This window comes from Felis catus, chromosome B2, assembly GCF_018350175.1.
Source record: "Felis catus isolate Fca126 chromosome B2, F.catus_Fca126_mat1.0, whole genome shotgun sequence".
In the NCBI taxonomy this organism is placed as follows: Eukaryota; Metazoa; Chordata; class Mammalia; order Carnivora; family Felidae; genus Felis; species Felis catus.
This window is the reverse complement of record NC_058372.1, coordinates 96,184,298-96,201,905: the sequence shown is the minus strand read 5'-3', so window position 1 is coordinate 96,201,905 and position 17,608 is coordinate 96,184,298. Positions and strand designations below refer to the sequence as shown.

The 17,608-nt window shown below is 45.6% G+C and overlaps 1 protein-coding gene across 2 annotated transcripts in view; it reads left to right on the top strand.

Annotated features, from left to right (window-relative positions):
* Nucleotides 1–17,608, top strand: part of BEND3 (BEN domain containing 3) — a 35,643-nt gene that overhangs the window by 11,645 nt on the left and 6,390 nt on the right. Inside the window, exons 2-3 of one of the 2 annotated variants that reach the window (XM_023254210.2) lie at nt 4,510–4,557; nt 5,055–5,257. In XM_023254210.2, the coding sequence (XP_023109978.2) occupies nt 4,521–4,557; nt 5,055–5,257 (240 nt within the window). In that variant the 5' untranslated portion in view covers nt 4,510–4,520. Of the gene's footprint in view, nt 1–1,575; nt 4,558–5,054; nt 5,258–17,608 lie in introns of those variants that run through there. The other variant, XM_045057894.1, reaches the window with a different exon arrangement.

Below are 17,608 nucleotides of genomic sequence, written 5' to 3'. Positions count from 1 at the left end.
TTCAGCATGAGGCGAGGTAGCCCCACCAGTTACTGCATTTATGTAGCCAATTTAAGCAACTTAGCCTTTGTAATTTGATATTTGAGTGGCTAAAGCATCGTGTTATTTTTGAACGTTCGGGATTACCTTCCCTTTTGTGCTTTTTGTAAACGGAAGGCTTTTCCGATGACACTGTAATCTTCCCCCACCCATGTGCCCTGCATGGAAAATTGAACATTGTCCATCTCGATCTGAGCGGGAGGATAGAGACTATTAGGCATTTTAATAAAATTACGTACACTCTTATGAGCTCTGCAACATTTAAACCTTTCCGTACCAATGACGGCCACTTAGCCTGAGGCTTCCTAGGCTATTTGGTTAAAAAAAAAAAAAAAAAAAAAAAAAAAGCATTTACCACTGGAAATTGGTCCTGTTTGAGAGTTTCCCTCTAATAGGTCATTGATGTGTTAGAACCTGTGGTATTTTAGCGAGAGGCGGCATCTGGCTACACAGGTCTCGTTGACACTTGTCCCCTTCATTTGTTTAAACATTCCTTTGGGCTTGGCCAGGCGATTCTGAGGGACATGCAACAGCCACCTCTTGGGGCGAAAGCTGATTCTCAGGGACCTGGGGATGCGTAGTTAGAATGTCTCACAATCTGTGAGTCGTGGTGAGAGGACTAGGAGGATTTTGAGAAGGAGAGGACATTAAAATGAGAAGGTCCGGCAGGCAGAGGAGACGGTAATCCTAGCAAGCCCAGGTGGGCAGGGGCTGTGGTAGTTGGCAAGTCCTACACGACCTAGAGTCATGTAAGGATCGGAATTTCTGTGGCATGCTCGGCATCCAGCCGCTCGTGTCCACCCAGGATGAGCAACCTTGTGACCATCATCTGGGCAGATGACCAGGAAATGGAGGTAGCAACGTGTGGAGGCAGGTATGTGATGCCCCTCCCCTTTCTACCCAGCCCTGACCATTGATGTGCGGTCATCATGTCAGCTCCAGGATGCCAGGAAGTGACCCACACATCCCTCTTGTAGAATCTCTATTGTACTGTGGAGTAGAGTCTTATAGGCATGGAATAGACTGGTTTTCCAAGTAGCTACATGCGGACGAAAGGAGATTTGGCTGCTCCAGTGGCTGTGGGACAGAAGGGTCCAAGGCTGGAAACTGGCCCCTGTGTTCTTCAGAAGAACGTTAATAGAAGAAGGAGGCTTCTGTGATTTCCTCTGTGGGTGGCTGACCAGAGATACACATAGACTAGGTTTGAATCCTACTTCTGCTCCTTAGCGGCTGTGTGACACTGGGCAAGTTACCTGCCCTCTGTTCCCTTTTCCTCCCTTTCAATATTCAAATATTTTGTTTCCATAAAATGGTATTATAAAAATATTTTTTTCTATCTTCATTGGGGTACAGTTGACAAATGAATTGTTTATATTTAAGGTAAATGCCCTCGTTTCTTTTTCTTTTTTAATTTTTTTTAATGTTTATTTTTGAGAGAGAGGAGAGAGAGAATGTGAGTGGAGGAGGGACAGAGAGAGAGAGAGAGAGAGAGAGAGAGAGAGACAGAGTCCGAAGCAGGCTCCAGGGTCTGAGCTGTCAGCGCAAAGCCCGATGTGGGGCTCGAACTCATGAACTGTAAGATCGTGACCTGAGCCGAAGTCAGATGCTTAACCAACTGAGCCACCCAGGTGCCCTGTATCGCTTTCTTTATTGGTAAAATTGGGAATAAAATAGCTCCAGGTGAGGTGAAAGCGGCTGGTGTATCTGGCCCGTGGTTTGTGGGCCGCGGGTGTTACTGGGGACCCTCACTTCTGCCCCTGCCATGAAATCAGATGCAGTTGTGGGTTCTCCAGGCCTCGCCAACAGGAAATCTCCCAGCTTCCCAAGGAGCGGGGCTGCTTTGCTGGCTGGGAGGGAAGGGGCCCACCGTGCTGTGGCCTGGGTTACTTCTGTGCTAGCCTAGCATCTGTCACTGGTGTAGAAATGCACACAAAAGCAGATGCCCTCCGGTGTCTTGAATGCCGGGGAAGCCGGCCACTGGGAGCCTTCCCAGCTCTCCCTCTGGCTTTCTGCCCACCCACAGAGCTCAGGTGTGTGCTCTAACTGCACCGTTTTTTGACTTGGGCTGCTCAGAATTCAGGTGCTGCGTCGCCTGCCGTATGTAGTGTCCCATGGTGCGATTCAGAAAATACCCTTGCTGTCCACCGAGCCCCCCAGTCCCTGCAGAGTATGCGCCCGGCACTGCGCCGCGGGCCTGCTGGGCTGGTGCGCTCGGCCCCAGCCTGCCGCAGTGCCTCCTCCTCGGCTCCCTGCTGCTCCCTGGAAGAACACAGTTGGGCAGATAAAATACTAGATAACCATGCTGCCCTTGCTGTGCACTGTGGTTCTTTCTGTCTGCTGTGTTTCTTCTCCGACACCTGTTTTCTTCTAGGATTTGCTTGTCCTTTAATGCTTTCTCCTTAGCCGAGCCTTTGTGGTTTTTCTTTCCCCAAATAAGCCATCCACCTTCTCCTCCCTTTCCCACCTCTCCTCCCCAGAGACTAATTTGTTTTGTACACTGTGCCCTCTCCGACAACCTTCGCTCAGTTCTGCCCATCTATTCTGCTGCTTCTCCCCTGTGCTCTTGATTTCAGGGACTGCGTTCTGTGACCGTGTGGCAGGGTTTCCAAGGCAGTTGCATGAGGCCTGGAGTACACTTCGTTATGAAGCCCCCTGCCTGGGCTGGGGGTCGGGAGGCTTGAACTTCCCCCTGGCATTGGCCACCTTCCCCACCTCAGACTACTGATGTTCACCTACCTGCCGGTGCCCCCCCTTGCCACTCCCCACCCCCTGCCAGTGGGGTGATGTTGTCAGATGTGGGGTTTTTTCCTTGCAATAGAATGGAAATTGCATTGGCCAGAATTCACCTCTGGTAAAACAGCTCTCTGACCCTTGAATTTGACTTCTTATTTTCCCTCAATATCATCTTGTGTGTTATGTTTTTCAGATAGTAGATCGGTGAATGGGAAGTATTTTCAGTGTAAGTTCAGTTTCAAATAAATCTCATATTTTCTTACTCATTTCTCTGAAAATTCATAAAATAGTGATGGAAAGAATCCCTCTTCTTTCATAAAAGAAAGTCAAAGTTTTCGCGACGCTCTGAGGATAGCACATCACATCGTAGGCACTGTATGTGTGTTGCTATTATTAGTGGATTTCGAAGTTGTTACTGTGTGCATAGATGACCTAGACTCTGTCTCTTGCACACCTCCCCCCCTCCCCCTTTCCCCCATCTAAAACAGAGGACCACACACCATTCTGTGGCTATTTGGTGAATAGTGTACTGGACTTTGTAGATGGCATCCCTCTTCCCTCTAGAAATTTCTTAAAAGATACTTCTTAGTTCTGCTCTCCTCTGATGTTTAACCAAAATGGGAACTCCATGTTTGTAGGCAGCCTAATCAATTGAGGGAACCACAACTCCTTGGTGTCAACAGTAAAGGCTCTCATGTGTATTCTTTTGTAACGCTGCTCCCTCATTCACACCTTATGCTATTTGCGGATGCTGTTATGTAATTTAGGGTAGTTCAGGGAATCTCAAAGATTAATGGTGCTTTTAATCATGGTGTCCATTCCATTCTGGCCGGGGCAGTGGGAGTCGGGGGCTCTGCACCAAACCTCGCAGCCCATACAGTCCCCCTCGCTCTTCTGTGCTCCCCCCCCACCCCCTCCTGCCTTGCTCCCTCATCAGGAAAAAGAAAGGTTTGGAGCAGATTATGTGGAGCTCAAGAACTTCAGAAACCCACGCTGCCTCTTCTTGTTGCTTTGGAAGGAAGGGCTAGACTAACACCATCCAACAAGAGTAGAATGCAGGCCACACGTGTGATTTAAAATTTTCGAGTAGCTACATTAAACGAAAAGGTGAAATTAATCTTAAGATAGCTGACATCACTTCGCCGTGTAATCGACATAAAAAATTATTAGATATTTTACACTGTTTTTTTGCTCTGCTAAGTCTTTGAAATCCAGTGTGTACTTTACCCTTATGGACGTCTTCATTTCGACCAGCCACATTTCCAGTCCTCGGTGGCCGTGTGACTGATGACTGCACCATGGGCAGCACGGGTCTTTCTGCACCACCTGGAGTCTAAGACCCACTCGTGCCCAGAGGAGTCATGGCCTGCGTCTTGGTCTTTGCAGTCTGTGGCTGGAATTGATAAAGCAGGGACCAATAGGAGATCATCCGAACTGAGGTCTTTTTGTGAGACCTGCTTTTCTCAAACAACACTGCCCCTTAAAGCAAAACTCATGCTTTAAGACGCATTCTGCCGACATGCAGTTTGGGGGACGTGCTCGCAGAGGGTGTTCAGAAGGCCTGGCTGTTTCTGAGCAGCTGCGGACAGCACTAAGAGGATGCATTCCATGATGTTGAGGAACAGTTTCGGCTTAACCCTCCATTACCCGGAGCCAGGTTGGGAGGGTAAGGGAATTTCTCATGGGGACGGAAAATTAAGAAATAAATCAAGGCTTTGTCTTTGTCTTTTCATTTAGTGGAATAGAAGATGAACTCAGCTGAATTCAGTGAAGATGTAGAAGAAGGTAAAAAAAAAGCTTCTTTTTAAAACATTTTTAATTTTAATATTTTTTATTAGGTCATACACTCAAATGGTTGAAAATATAAAAAGATACATAATGAAAAATCCATGGAAAGTCTCCTCCCACGCCTGCTTATCCCCCTCTGCCCGTACACCTGCTCTAAGTATCGTATGTATCTTTCCAGAATTACTTTTTTTAAAGTATCATGTAAAAGATAGTATTTGTTTCTTTCTCTCCGTCTCGGCTCTTTCCCCCCAAAAAGGACCTTAGAACCAGTTTTGAACAAAATGTTCTCGGATCGTGATTTTATTGTGTAGCACTAATGTGGTAAGATAAAAACTGCTAGGTTGGAAGGCGCAGTTTTACTGTGACTAGACTTTCTTACCTGAGTGCTAGTGTCAGAGGGCACCCCGCAAACACCCTGCTGCTCAGGGAACCCTGCTAATCTCCCAGCGGCCCAGTGGTCTTTCCCACTGAGCCCTATTTCTTCTCTGCCACAGTTCTAAAAAATAACACAGTGAAAGTGGAGACAGAGGCCGAAGATGCTGCCCTGGACTGCTCAGTGAGTTCCAGGTCTTCCGAGAAGCACCCTCTGGACAGCGTCTTCCCTGCCCTCCAGGATTCCAGCAAGCGAAAGCCCCCGGGCTGCGATGGCCAGCCTGACTCTGTCCCCAGCGTGAAGAGGCGGCGGCTGATTCCCGAGGTGAGGGCCCAGCTCCTTCCGCTGTTCGCTTGGGCTCTGACCCTCTGACTAGATGCTCTGTCTCTCTCCTCGTGAGCGTCCGGGCAACTGCTGAATGCCTGGGCGCGAGAAGGCTTTCGTCTCAGCTGTCCCCTCGATGGCTTAGGTTTCTAGAAGGTGACTTCTCCGACTACAATTCTTACCTACATCTGGATTCCTTACGGGGCTAGGGGAGTCTCCACAATGCACCTGCTTTTGAGTTCTTTGTTTTGCTTTGCTCTCACTTGACAGCAAGGACTGTTCATTAAAGCCTACCACATTTTACATAGTATACACTGCACACAGATTCCTTGAAAAGTTGAGGGTTGGGAGGTCTTTTCCTAAGTCAAACCGATCTTTGATGTTAGGAGCACGTGTCCGGTGAATCTTTTTGTGAAGAGAATTCTTTTGTAACATGCCTGTTACCCGCTAACCTATAATTTTATGAATTTGCTTTATTTATTTTTTTTATTTAAAGAATTTTTTTTTAAATGTTTGTTTATTTTTGAGAGAGAGGGAGACACAGAATCCAAAGCAGGCTCCAGGCTCCGAGCTGTCAGCACAGAGTCCGACATGAGGCTCGAACCCACAGACCATGAGATCATGACCTGAGCTGAAATCGGATGCCTAACCAACTGAGCCACCCAGGCACCCCTGAATTTGCTTTTTTTTTTTTTTTTTTTTTTAAATCACCTGCTGGTTAGATTGAACTTGGCTAGATTCTAAGAGAGAGAGAGAAAATCAAACTGGCCATGGTGGCCCCCTCTAGCAGTCTACAGTCTGGGTGGGAGACAAGACACATACACAGAATACTTAAGACTGAGGAGAGAGAAGCAGCTTTGGGAGATCAGGGGTCTGGCCCAGGACATCTCACCTCCGTGCCTCCCCGTGGACTGGCACAGTATACCTTAAATTCTTAGACATTTTCCCAAGCTCTCCAACTTAGACACACGGAGACACACACACACACACACACACAGTCTCTCTCTCTCTCTCTCTCTCTCTCTCTCTCTCTCTCTCTCACTCTCTCTCTCTCTCTTCCTCTCTCTCTCTCTTTGGGGGACCCAAATAGTCATTTCAAGTTCTGCATGTCTGTCCAAAAGAGCCCACGTTTTCAAAGTCTATTATCGTTAGCCAGAACACCATGGGGCATCAGCCTGGGACTCTTTGGGTTGTTACTGTTTTGTTTTAATTTTGCTCTATTAGATGTGAGGGCAAATCCAAATAAATTAGAAATGTATGGATTGTAGAGATTTAGTGAATTTTCAATAAGTAAAAACTATCCTTTTCTATAATTAGCAAAAACAATGAGAGTAAGATTTTCTCCAGCATTTAAATGTAAATGCTTATGTTATAATGAATACCACCCTGCACTCCACATCATGGATCACTGAATGAGACATTTATTTATTTATTTATTTGCACCCCCCCCCCCGCCCAAAACAGCTTTATTAAGCTATAATTCACATACTGTGCAATTCACCAATTTAAATTGTACAATTCAGTGTGTTTTTTTGTGTATATTCACAGTGTGGTACAGCTCTTACTATAATAAGTTTAGAATATTTTCATCACCCCACAAAGAACTTCTGTACCAGTCCCTTCTCTTTCCCCTCCTCGAGCACCTGAGAACCACTCATCTACATTCTGTCTCTAGAGGGTTGTCTGTTCTGGGCATTTCATGTAAATGGAATCATAGAATACGTGACCTTTTGTGTGGCTTCTGTTACTTAGCATGTTTTCAAGGTTCATCCATGCTGTAGCATGTATGAATTCCTCACTCCTTTTTATGGCCAAATAATATCTCCTTGTGGATGTACCACATTTTGTTTATCCATTTAGCACTTGATGGACATTTGGATTGTTTCCCCTTTTTGACTATCATGAATAATATTCCAACAATATTTTTTTAAAAATCTATCATGCCCTGAAAAAAAGTTGAGATTAGTTGAGCTTTTTTATACCTGTATGAGCTTTTTTTTTTTTTTTTGAGTTTATTTATTTATTTTGGAAGAGAGAAAGAAAGAAAGAAAGAGCACAAGCAGGGGAGGAGCAGAGAGAGAGGGAGAGAGAGAATTCCAAGCAGGCTCCTCCCTGTCAGTGCAGAGCCCGACGCGGGGCTCGAACTCATGAACCGTGAGGTCATGACCTGAGTCGAGATCAGGCACTCCTATGTGAGCATTTTTAATAAAGGATTAATCTAGATATCCCTCCCTTGACTCTGGCTGCCCAAATCAGTCACTTATTGCATGCCTTGTGACTCTGGGGGAAAGTTCGTGTGTGGATGGCAGTTTCCAGGAGTACGTAATGATTGAGGATGAAATCTCAGACTCCTAACTGCTGAGATCTGTGCTGGGCGAGTGGAAGCAGTAGTAAGATGGTTAGTAGCATAGCTTGTTAGAGAAACATGTAACCATTTTTTCTTCTGTTGTATTTTACACCGTAATTTGTTATCCTTTCCCCTAATGATTGCTAGATAGGTGTTTTCTACTTCCTTGTTCTTACAAGTAGTGCTGCAGGGACCGTTCCGTATGCATAAAGCTAATACCCTCTGCGAGCGATTCCGTGTGGGTTAGATGCCCAGAGGTTGTCCTGCAAGTGTCGAGAAGTTTGAGAAGCACTATGTTCAGTTCCTAAAGGAACTGCCGAAGACGCTTCCTTCTGTGGGTCACACTACGTCTCTGCTTATGATCAATTCTGTAGACAACTTCAAGTTTGCCAGTAAAGGCAGAGTTCGAGAAATGAAACACAAAGTTGGGTGTATTGGTTTACTCTTGCCTTGTGACAAACCACCTTAAATCTTAGCAGCTTAAAATCACCACCACTGTATCTGTTCACAGTTCTGTGGGTCAGCTGGGGGTTCTGAGTTGGTTTGACCTGATGGGGGGCTAGGTGGTCCGGGATGGCCTCACCCCCCGCCCCCTTTCCCCAAGGCCGCAAGCTGGTTGCAGCTTCCCTTTCTGCACAGCCCCACCCTCTGGGAGGCTAGTCCCGGCTTGTGCACCTGGTGTGGAAGAGTTCCCAGGAGCAAGAGAGGCCAAGCTCTGAAGCACAGACACTTTTCACACCTCGGGTTGCATCGCCACGCACGCTAGTGTCCCACTGGCCAGAAAGTCCCGTGGGCCAGTCGAGACACAAGGGTGTAAGTGTAGACTCCACTTCTGACGGTAGGCACAGCAAACTCACAGGGACGGGGGAAGCGTTGTGGCCGTTTTTAGAAAAGTTCAGTCCAGTAAGGAACAACAAGCGCTCACAACAGGAAGGAATTCTGACCATGTGTAGGCTGGGTTGTGGCCTTATGGGCGGTCCGAGGTCGTCCCGTTGTCTCCGTGCACAAGTGGAGTCAGTCTTTATCCTTTCGTCCAGTTTTGTTGGAGCGGCATCACAGAGAAGCAGGGCGCGTCTGCGAATTCTTGGGGGCAGAGAGGGAGGGAGAAGGTCCTTAGGATCCGTATTTTAGTTGAATCCTTAGTGTGTGAAGCAAGTCAGAAAAGGTTTGGCGTTGGGCTGTGACTCCATCGAGGTTCATGGTGGGGGGGGGGCCTCCTTGGACATCACACGAATGATGTGAAGGTTTCAGATGCCTCTCGATTTGGCAAGGCAGCAGGCCTCCAGTGGGGCTTTGGGCATCACCCCAAACTCAGACATGTTTGGAGAAAAGGGAACCAAAATGTATTTGAATATTTCTAATATGACTTGTTCAATTTACATATCCTAATTGGGCATATATGTTTACTTTTCAATAGATTGGATATAGCGTGCAGTTCTGACGTGTTAGATTTTAGATTGGAAAAGACCTGTTGAGTCCTGGATTTTATTTGGGTGTTTTACTAGTTTTGTTTCTTCTCCTTACTGTGCATAAGATGAGGTTGATACCCGTGCACGCTTTCCTATTCTGTAAAAAGAATATATGTAGGTATAAACCTTTTGAAATTCTTGAGCCCCTTGCAGAAATGTGTCATGTGAATTCTGTATTTCCTTTTAAAAGTCTGTGTAAGTTGATGTGTCAGTAAATCAATAGCTCTAGAACCTTTGGGAATTTGAAACAATCTATCGGTTTTATGAAATTATAGCATATGTTGATTTTTCAGAATGGCACTAGTCCTAGTTCAGAGTGAATAATGCTTTATGCTTCTCCCCCTGAATTTTCTCTGACCCTTCTTTTTTTTTTTTTTTTTTTTTAATGTTTATTTATTTTTGAGAGAGAGAGCGTAAGCAGGGGAGGGGCAGAGAGAGAGGGAGACACAGAATCTGAAGCAGGCTCCAGGCTCTGAGCTGTCAGCACAGAGCCCGACGTGGGGCTCGAACCCACGAACTGTGAGATCATGATCTGAACCGAAGTTGGACACTCAACTGACTGAGCCACCCAGGCACCCCTTCTCTGATCCTCCTTACATATGTCATCGCTGCTTACAGTGTCATCGCTGCTGGGGGGGAGTAAATGCAGCTTTTTTTTTTTTTTTTTTTTTTACCACCGAGTGAGGCAAGAGGAGCCAGGAGGCCAAAACAAGTGATAATCCAAAAAAGTGGAAAGGAAGTTCAATAGTTCCTGAGTGCCCACTTGACAAATACACCATTCGTTATTTAATCCAAATGACAGGCCAGTGATGAGAGAATTTACTAGCTCTACTAGACAGATGAGTCAACTCAGGCATAGAAGTTAAAGTGCCAAGATGCCAGTGGGGCAGGCTTGTTCCCGGTATGAAATACCAGGACTGATTAGACGCACTCCCTGCGTCTGGGAGGTGAGCCCCACCTTCTCTGATCCAGCCCGTAGGAACAGTAAATAGTTAAATCGGGAGTCAGACGGGGAGAGTTCGCTGTGGCCTTTGGTCAATTACGTGGCCTCCCACATCTCAGGGTCCCCCATGGTGATGAGGCATAATACTGCTCATCTCCTTGGTTTCTTATGTGTGAACGAGCCCAGCGCAGGGCTTGTCCCGTGTCAGCCTTCAGAACTGTATATTTACTGCCTCCCAACACCCATCTCCAGCTCCCATCCCTTGTGGTCAGTCTTCCTCTGCCTCCCTTCACATTTATCGGAACGAAAGTGGCACAGCATTGCCAAGGGAGACCATCTGACATCCTTTAGGACACCCCAGGCTGAGCACCCTTGATTCTGAACACCATCCAAGTCAGAACATAGACCACCTTCCATCTTGTCCCCCAACCTCAAAGAAGGGAGGAGGACGAAGGGTGGGGGGTAGGATTTGAACGGTAGCCCTGGTGCCAGAGGTACGTCACATCCAGACTCCTGTCAGTGCTGATGACTCGTAAGTGACATTTAGTACAGCACTTAGAAGAAATGTAAAACCTCCCTCAAAAAACCTAACAAAAGACTGTGTAAAGACTTATTTGGCACCTCCACTGGAAAAGGCTTCATAGCCAAGTACAGCAGATGTGGGAGGTGAGTAGCCAACATTTTTATTGGTAATCATCCTTTTGTTCACGGAAGTGGGGGTGATACTCAAGCGCTGTATGCCAGGCAGGCGTTAGCTTTGTTCTGCTGCGGGTTTTTGTTTCTTTGTTTGTTTTTAATTCTAAAGCGCCACTGCGTTTTGTTTTTCAATCGGAGAATGGAAACGTCATTTCATTCAGTGCACATTTGCCGCTTACCTCCTGAGTGGTGGAGACTGTGGTACCAGCTGGAGATTCAAAGTCATTTCTGCAGCACCCGTCGCAGATAGGTACCGTGCATTCCCATTTTAACGAGGCTGCGAGAAGTCAGTGCTCTCAAGCCTGCCTGATTTGGACCTGTGCAGTTGAACGCCACGGTTAAGGGGCTGTGGGGTATTTGTAAGATGTTGTGAGAAGCCTTTGAAAATGACCTGCCCTGACAGTTTGCCACCCCCCTGGCCTGTCTCTTCCCCATTGTGATTGCCTCATCTCCCAGGTTCTTATTTCTTCAGGCATCACAGCAATTTCTTCATCCGCTAACAGTATAAGGATGACCCGATGGGTAAAAGCCATGAGGTCAGAGACTGTCTAGCTTGTTTCCTGTGTCCCCGAGCCTTGCACGGTGCCTGCTGGATGCTAGGTACTCAGTGCTCTTTGCTGACTGGCTCTGTGTGGCAGAGAGGTCTGCCAGACCTTATGACTTCATGGTATCTGGTCATTTAATGGTGATGGTGATGATGAAGAGAAAAGTTCTGTTGAAAATGAAAAAGGTAAGCTCCACCTCTGCCTTGGTTATTCATGCCCGGCCCCCTAGGAGTTGATTCACATGGTCTACCCTTGATGCCATATTGATTCTCTACTCTCTACTCTCTGGAAGGCGTGCTGCTTTCTTGGTGTTCCAGTTTGCTGACTCTCTGGGCACCGTTTGGCCACTCATCATTTGTCAAACTGAATTCAGTGACGGCCTTTGGATTCGGAGTCATATGGGGAAGAAGTTTAATGCTCGAAGGATTTCCACGGTGACCCAATCCCTGGGGTGTAGCTGGACACGGACACGTGGAATGTCCCCTACATGGTCTACTTAACGCTCTCTTGGATCCCAATATCAGCCTCTTTTTGCTTATATTCTCCAGCAAGGGATTTGGGCCTTCCCGCTGGAGTCTGAGGGTATTAGCCGTGGAATGAAATGCCCCGACCGCATCCAGGAGATGCTGGCACTGCCGAGCCGAGCTGCGCACAGAGTTCCCATATGGCTGGAAGATGAGCCTCAGAGAATTGGGGACGTGTCAGCTCTAGACACCCAGTGCCAAGTAGCACAGATTTAAAGATTTCTTGATACTCCTAGACAGCTGAGCAGAGATTTTATCATCAGCGGCAAATGCGGCCAGCCCGTCGTCGCCTTGGCAGCATTCGTGGAATTAATTGGGACACTGAGTTGACAGGACACCAGTGTGGGGATATCTAAGAACCTTCTCTTTAGTGCTTGTGTTGTGTTTGGTGTTGAATTGTGTATCTAAGGTCCCTGGGAGGGAGGAATGTTGCCCTCTACTGGGACTCTAACTTAATTTTTTTATTCAGGCAAGTTAGCCAAAAATGTTTCTACTGATGGCAGTGTTTCTAACATGCTTAGTAGAAACTGCAATATTTTTATTAATGATCCTGAACAGTGAGAGCTATAGAGGGGATTTCCAGTTCTGATACACTTTGGCCTTCTGCCTGTGTAGGAATGTGGGGGAGTCCAATGACTTCTATTTGTTATTGGCATTCAGGCAATTCACCCAGAAAATTTCCCTTGTACTTACTCTCTACACTGGGTGTTAATTACGGCAGATCTCTCTCTAGAACGTGGGTACTTTTGCTGCATGGCATGTGAGTTTCTGGTGATCTCTGCACAGAATCTTTATATTTTTTATTAAAGAGAGAGAGAGTGTATGAGCAGGGGAGAGGAGCAGAGGGAGGGAGAACGAGAGATGGAGAGTCTTAAGCACCTGAGCCAAAATCAAGAGTTGGATGCTCAACCAACTGAGCCACCCAGGTGCCCCCCAAATCCTATTTTAAATGTATTAGTGGGATCACTTGTAAAGCAAAGACCCTTTTTCTAAAATCACTCCTAATGTATTTATGATTTTTTTAACGATTGCCATTAGAAACTCAAATTCCTCGATATTGGTTAAACCTCATGGTAATTTCATGATCCATAGGACTTCCAAAATTATTTTGGTGTAATTGAATTTAATGGTGAATAAGTTGCTAAAATCTAATTTACAGCCTACAGGAATTAGCAAATAAGGCGGTTTGAATTTATTAGGGCCGAGCTTTTCAGTGGTGTGCAGTTGTAAATAAATTCACCTTGTAGAGAAACAGAACTCACGTACATGGATTTGTATGTAAATGTACAGACACAGAAACAAAGCAAAACTTTCCCAAATTTACTTACTATGTGCAGTGCACTCTGATATTTTCTATTCTATTTTCTTTTTTTTCCCCCCTCCCTTCCTTTTTTTTTTTTTTTTTTTTTTCTTCTTCTGCCTTTCCTCAATCTTTCTCCCTTCTTATGCTGGTCATGACCCACCAAAAGAACTTCATCATTGAACTAATGGGTCATGACCCACAGTTCCAATTCCACTCCAGTGTTGGAGTGAACACTTTCCTCTCCATCCCTTCCTTTCTCCAAGTTTATGATGTGTGTGTGTGGCTTCCTCCCTGCCTCCCTCCCTTCAGAATCCTTTGCTCTCTGTCTGATAGCAGAGCAAAATTGCTGTAAAGAGCTTCAAACCCCACCTTCAGCTCTGATGTCCTGTGCTCCTCCCCCGCCTCCAGTCTTTAGGACAAACAGACCTCTAAGAAGTGCCTTCCATGAGTGACTAACCCTGATGCATTATAGGAAAGTCCTCCTTTTGTTTACTGCTTGAGAGTAATCATTACAACTAGTTTAATAAAAAGCCCACTGTGTTACCTCTGCTCTGGTTTGGGAATATCACTGCTTAATAATAATTATATTCTAACAGTGAATATTTATTAAGCACTTACTGTGATTCAGACAGGGCTCAGTGCTTTCTGTACATTATCTCATTAAGTCTTCATAACTACCCTGTGAGACATACCATTATTTATCCCTGAGGTACTAGAAGCTGAGGCATGAAAAATCATTTGATTTGGCCAAGGTCACAGAGGACAGCGTAAGCCGAGATCTTATCCACACTTTTATATCTCTCTACAGACATGTTATTCATAAAGCTAGTGGCCTATCTGAACAGCTCCTTTTTTGAAAGCACGTATTTGAGAATCTTAGAACATCTCGCCCTGTTTTAACCGTCCGTGCTTGTGGCTGACATTCATTGAGCAATTCTGTGTCCCAGGCATTTTGCAAGGCACTGGGTGGGGGTAGACTCAGGAATGACATGGTCCCATCATATAACAGTCATACAGTGTGATGACGATGGGGGGCAGCTTGGTGAGGAGACCCCAGCAGGGAAAGGGGCAGGCGGCAGGTCCTTCACGGTAGGCTTCTCCCACCCCGGTGGCTCCTGGTCCTCTGTTTCTGAGAAGCATGGGTCGGAGGAGGAGGGCCAGGCCAGGTGCCTTTGACCCTTCATCACATTATACAAACAAACCTTGAAGAAAGTATTGGCCAGCTCCATGGCATAATTATAACCCTTATAAGAATTCCTCTATCTTCAGGGGCTCCTGGGTGGCTCAGTCAGTTAAGAGTCTGACTCTTGATCTCGGCTCAGGTCATGAGCTCACGGTTCTTGAGATGGAGCCTCCGAGTCCGGCTCTGTGCTGGCAGTATGGATTCTGCCCCCCCCCCCTCTCTCTCTCTCTCTCTCTCTCTCTCTCACTCACTCAAAATTAAATAAACTTAAAAAAAAAAAGAATTTTTCTATCTTCAGGTTCTTACAGAGTAGAGTAGCTTTTCTTTTGCATTGTTGTTATCAACAGAGGCAGGCAAAAAATGAATCTTACTTACTGTAATGTGAGTCAGATTATTCCATTATCTACAAGAGAAGATCCATATATTTAAATGAAATATAACTTGTGGGTGGCTTAGAAGGATCAAAGTTTTATATGTTTATGTGGCCTCATTGCTCTCTTTTCACCTTAGACCTACCTACCTATTTATTGCCCACATGCCATTGCAAATCTAGCCTCTCGAGATTGTCTCTTTTCCCTACCCTTTTCAGGCTACAAGAGAAAAACACATCATGTACTGTTTTGTGCTGGCATTCGTTATTTGAAGTCCTACAAATGACATTGAATCTGCCTGGGTGAGACAAACTGAGAGCAGACACGGTCTTCCAGGCCTCTGCTACTCAGAGAGGACCGACAGTACCTGGGAGCGTGTTAGAAAGGCAGGCCCAGGGGAGCCTGGCTGGCTTGGTCAGAAGAGCACGCAACTCTTGATCTCGGGGTCATGAGTTCGAGCCCCACATTGGATGTAGAGATTACTAAAACAATAAATAAACTTAAAAAAAAAAAATTAGAGGAAATGCAGGTTCAGGGACCAGAATCTGCATTGTAACAAGGTCCCGGGTGATTCACATGTATATTAGAGTTTCTGAAGCCCTGGCCTAGGCCGCCCTACACCAACCATATTTTTCCCCGGGTGTGAAGCATCCAAAGGATGGCCTTTGTTCTTCTCAGTTCTGCAGTTGCTGGGGGCACACATCTGTCAGTAACAGCAAACACTTTGTGCTTCGGCCCTGCGTGTTCCTGTGACACCTACCAGTGTTCACCAGTTAGCTCTTCTGCTCGATTAAACCCTCAAAAATGTATTCCAGTAAGTTTGGGGGTCAAGTTTAACATTTGTCGAAAACAGGTTAAGTTGGGAATGAACTACAATGAATGGCACAATATATAAAGCCTACCCATTTGATACCTTCTGACATATGTGTATGCCAGTGAGGCTGTCACCATGATCAAGATAATAAACAGGAATCATCCAATACCTTAAAGTTTCCATGTGCCACTTTGCATCTTTCCTTCACCCCCAGGTGACCACTAATCTGCTTTCTGTCATCATTGATGGGTAAGTTTGTGTTCCTGAACACATGATTCTGAATGGAATCATACAGCATGGCCTCTTTTGTTTAGCTTCTTTTTTTTTTTTTTTAACTGTTTTCTTTTTTAAAAAAAAATAATTTGAGAGAGCGAGAGACAGCGAGAGAGCGCACATGCGTGCACACACACACTGCAAACGAGCGAGGCAGGGGCAGAGAGAGAGAGAGGAGAGAGAATCCCAAGCAGGCTCCGCACTGTCAGTATAAAGCCCTGTGTGGGGCTCCAGCTCACAAACCATGAGACCGTGACCTGAGCCAAAATCAAGAATCAGATAGTTAACCGACTGAGCTACCCAGGCTCCCCTGCCTGGCTTCTTTTAGCATAATTATTTTGAGACTCTTCATGAGTAGTAGTACATGTATGAGTTCTGTTGCTGAGTAGTATTCCATCCTATAAATATAGCACAGTTTGTTTATCTGTATACTTCTTGATAAAATTTTGGGTTTCCAGCTTTGGACTCTTTACAAATAGGGCTGCCATGAACATTTGTGTACAAATCTCTGTGTGATTAACTGCTTTCTTTTTCCTTAGTAAATAAATATCTAGGAATGAAATACCCAAGTCGTATGGGCCATGTATATTTATCTTTTTAAGAAACTACCAATTGTTATGCCATACCATACCCCTCACCAGCAGTATGGGAGGGCTTCAGTTCCTTTACATTTTCCAGCGCTTGGTATTGTCTTTTTGTTTGTACCCATTTTGGTAGGAGTGATGAGTTATCTCCGAGTGGGTTTTAACTTGCCTGCTACTAATAAGCATCTTTTTGCACTATTTGCTATTATTTGCTACTATTTGCATTATTTGCTATTTATATATGTTGTTCGAAGTGGCTATTGAAATCATTAATTGAGTTGTATGTCATTATTGAGTGAGAGTTCTTTATGTATTCTGGATTAAGCTCCTTTATCAGATAGATGGCTCGCCAATACTTCTTCCAATGTGAGCTGTTTTTCTTTCTTTTAATATGGTCTTTTAAGGAGCACAAGTTTTTGTGGTTTTGATGAAGTCCAGTTTGTCAGTTTTCTTCTCTTACGGATTGTGCTTGTGGTGTCATGTCCAAGAAATATTTGCCTAAACCAAGGTCATAAAGGATTTCTCTTATGTCTTCTTCTAGAAGTGTTAGAATTTTAAATTAGGTTTTACATTTACACCCACAATCCACTTTAAGTTAATTTTTTTACATGGTGCGTGTAGGCTGGAAGTGTTTGTTTGTTTTGGCATATCTATGTCCAGCTGTTCAGCATCATTAGCTGAAAGATTGTCCTTCTTCTCCTGAATCTCCTTTGGGCCTGTGTTGAAAATCACTTGTCCACATATACGTAAATAAGCCTCTTGGCCTGTCCAGGGCCTGGCAGCAGGGGAGACCACCGGTGAAAGCAGCAAGCACTCTGGGTTCTCAGATGGCCAGGGTGATGGCTGTCTGGCAGTGGAGGCTGGACTCAGGCTTGGGGTCTTTAAAGGGTATCTGGAGCTTGCCCTGGGAGTCCTGCAACAGTGGACTTGACGAGTGTCCCTGCTATCCTTGGGCGAGTTGAGGAAATCATCCCTGAAAATCAATTTGGTAGGGTTTAATTCTCTCACTGTCCTTTGCTGAGCAAGGCTGGATAGTACATGGCAAGTACCCTTGTAGATACATAGGAGAGGCATTCATTATGTACGGTGGCTGCCTTAAGACATCGGGGCTTACTCGTCTCCTGCAGTCTGCTTGAGAAGGGCCGCTGGACCAACGGGAGACGGTGACTTAGAAACCTGGGCGAGCCCGTCACGTCATGGAATCCACAGTTGCACAGGCCCCGGGACAGTTCTGGGCCAGCCCTTTTCCGGTCTGAGATAAGATGTCATTCCAGACGGTGGTAGAGTTGCAGCAGACCC